This window comes from Nanorana parkeri, unplaced genomic scaffold (assembly GCF_000935625.1).
Source record: "Nanorana parkeri isolate BGI_ZX_2015 unplaced genomic scaffold, ASM93562v1 scaffold1048, whole genome shotgun sequence".
NCBI classification, from domain to species: domain Eukaryota; kingdom Metazoa; phylum Chordata; class Amphibia; order Anura; family Dicroglossidae; genus Nanorana; species Nanorana parkeri.
In genome coordinates, this window is record NW_017307316.1 from 416,319 (window position 1) to 419,301 (window position 2,983).

The 2,983-nt window shown below is 47.2% G+C and overlaps 1 protein-coding gene across 6 annotated transcripts in view; it reads left to right on the forward strand.

Annotated features, from left to right (window-relative positions):
* The window catches only part of LOC108796053 (transcription factor COE3-like), a 108,665-nt gene that overhangs the window by 33,950 nt on the left and 71,732 nt on the right, over window positions 1–2,983 (forward strand). For all 6 annotated transcript variants that reach the window (XM_018567433.1, XM_018567434.1, XM_018567435.1 and 3 more), the window contains exon 2: window positions 1,569–1,725. In XM_018567433.1, coding sequence (XP_018422935.1) covers window positions 1,569–1,725 — 157 coding nt within the window. The remainder of the gene's footprint in view (window positions 1–1,568; window positions 1,726–2,983) is intronic.

Sequence of the window (2,983 nt, forward strand, 5' to 3'; positions counted from 1 at the left end):
AGGTGCGGTCTGTTTTTTTCCGTGGGGGGGGGGGGGGGGGGGGGGTTTCGCAGGTGTATGAGGGCGCATTGAGGACCTGGCCTTGAGGCAGCAGAGAGAGTAAATCCGGGCCTCTTCAACAGTGAGATCTGCTTACCATAATTCCTGACTCGGCTTCTGTACACCTGGAAGTTTTGGGTGTTTCTCCCCCACCTTTGGGTATCCCGATCATCCTGGTAAATTCTCCATAATATAAAATAAATAAAATCCTACAGGGGTGGTGGCTGGTGGGAACTCCACATAATAGGCACAGCGCTGTACAGACCCGGTAACTCAGTGCAGGGATGGTGGGAACCCCTTATTAAGGGTGTATCAGGTGTGCAGACCTGGGAACCTCTCATAATGACCACAGCAGGCGTACAAACATGAGAGCTCACCTTTAGAGTCCCTGTGGAATAGAGGAGACTGTCAGGGGGTTTAACTCTATTATTATACATTTATATAGCTCTGACATATACTGCAGTGCTGTACAGAGAACACTGAGCCCATCACATACTCTCCGGAGTCAGTTTGGTCAGAATAGAAGTTATGTATTGATTTGTATTTTGTGTAAGAGGGTTTCCTTCCTCTTTTCTAACTCTGAGCAGATAGCGTCCTTGTGGGAACTGAACCCGGGACCCCAGTTCAGCTGGATCAGAATGCTTCTTGCTGCTCCTCTGTCAGTGGAAGAAGAGGGTGTAGCTTGCTCATAGTTTAATAACATGTTGATTTCATTTGGATGGGTAATTGTAGCTCTTTGTGGAAACACCCAGACAGATGTGCGGGGAGTACGGCTTACACGCTGGTGACGGTCAGGAATGACGTCAGCCCTTTCACACTGTTCACAGTTAGATCACATTTACACGTAACTCGGTATTATTTATGTTTCCATGTCAATAGTTCTACATCTCATGGACAGAAGCGTCCGTTCTCATTCAAGCGTGCTTATTACTAGCTATATAACCTATAGGAAGCCAATGATGTCGTCTATTGAGGAACCTCACAGCTGAGGATTATACACAAACGTATAGAGCAATAAAAGCACTTTAAAGATAAAGAGCTTTCAATAAAATGAAAATGTTGGACCTCACCTGGTGTCCATGTCTCTGACTCTGCTCACCTGGTGTCCATGTCTCTGACTCTGCTCACCTGGTGTCCATGTCTCTGACTCTGCTCACCTGGTGTCCATGTCTCTGACTCCATGGTGTCCATGTCTCTGACTGACTGTGTTCCATGTTGAACTTTACCTGGTGTCCTTATCTCTGGTGTCCTTGTCTCTGACTCTGATGCTTCATGTTGGTCCTTACCTGGTGTGCATATCTATGACTCTGTTCCATGTTGGTCCCAACCTGCTGTCCTTGTCTCCGACTCTGGACCATGTTGGTCCTTGGTGTTCATGTCTCTGCTCCATGTTGGTCCACACCTGCTGTCCTTGTCTCTGACTCTGCTACTTGTTGGTCCTCACCTGTTATCCTTGTCTCTGACTCTCCTCCTTGTTGATCCTCACCTGGTGTCCTTGTCTCTGACTCTGCTCCATGTCTTTCCCACAGCGGGATCGGACTATCGAGGGCCCACTTCGAGAAGCAACCACCATCCAACCTCAGAAAATCCAACTTTTTCCATTTTGTTCTTGCACTTTATGACCGTCAAGGGCAGCCGGTGGAGATCGAGAGGACGTCCTACATCGACTTTGTAGAAAAAGACAAAGTAAGGCATGTCTCATTTACTCAAGTCACATTGAAGTGTGAGGGATCAGAATGATGACTCTGGTTAAAAGTATCCCTGCATTGTCGAAGCCCACGCTGAGCCTCCGGGATTTCAGACTGCTCACCTGGTGTCCACATCTCTGACTCTGCTCACCTGGTGTCCATGTCTCTGACTCTGCTCACCTGGTGTCCATGTCTCTGACTCCATGGTGTCCATGTCTCTGACTGACTGTGTTCCATGTTGAACTTTACCTGGTGTCCTTATCTCTGGTGTCCTTGTCTCTGACTCTGATGCTTCATGTTGGTCCTTACCTGGTGTGCATATCTATGACTCTGTTCCATGTTGGTCCCAACCTGCTGTCCTTGTCTCCGACTCTGGACCATGTTGGTCCTTGGTGTTCATGTCTCTGCTCCATGTTGGTCCACACCTGCTGTCCTTGTCTCTGACTCTGCTACTTGTTGGTCCTCACCTGTTATCCTTGTCTCTGACTCTCCTCCTTGTTGATCCTCACCTGGTGTCCTTGTCTCTGACTCTGCTCCATGTCTTTCCCACAGCGGGATCGGACTATCGAGGGCCCACTTCGAGAAGCAACCACCATCCAACCTCAGAAAATCCAACTTTTTCCATTTTGTTCTTGCACTTTATGACCGTCAAGGGCAGCCGGTGGAGATCGAGAGGACGTCCTACATCGACTTTGTAGAAAAAGACAAAGTAAGGCATGTCTCATTTACTCAAGTCACATTGAAGTGTGAGGGATCAGAATGATGACTCTGGTTAAAAGTATCCCTGCATTGTCGAAGCCCACGCTGAGCCTCCGGGATTTCAGTGTATTATATTATCCCCTAAAATGTCCAGTCCTCCGTCCACCCTCCATCCTTGTAATCTATTGGTGTGGGTCTGTGACTGTGGGCTAGGATCAGGGAGGGGTGCAGAAGAGGCTTTTCTGGTGGATAGTCATGGAACAGTCATAGCAGGTACTGTGTGCTGTCTGCTCTTAGGCAGAATTTTACTTAAAATGGAAACTATTTGTTACCCAAGAAATTCTGAGGGTGTTAAAGTGACAAAATATTTAAATAGCACCTCAAAATCTGAATCGGGCTGAGGTCAGAGCTTGGCCATTGTAGGACACTCCACCAATACATCGAGAAGGATTTGAGCCTCTGTGTGGCTCCCGGCATCAATGTGCATACACTATCTATCTATCTATCTATCTATCTATCTATCTATCTATCTATCTATCTATCTATCTATCATTATA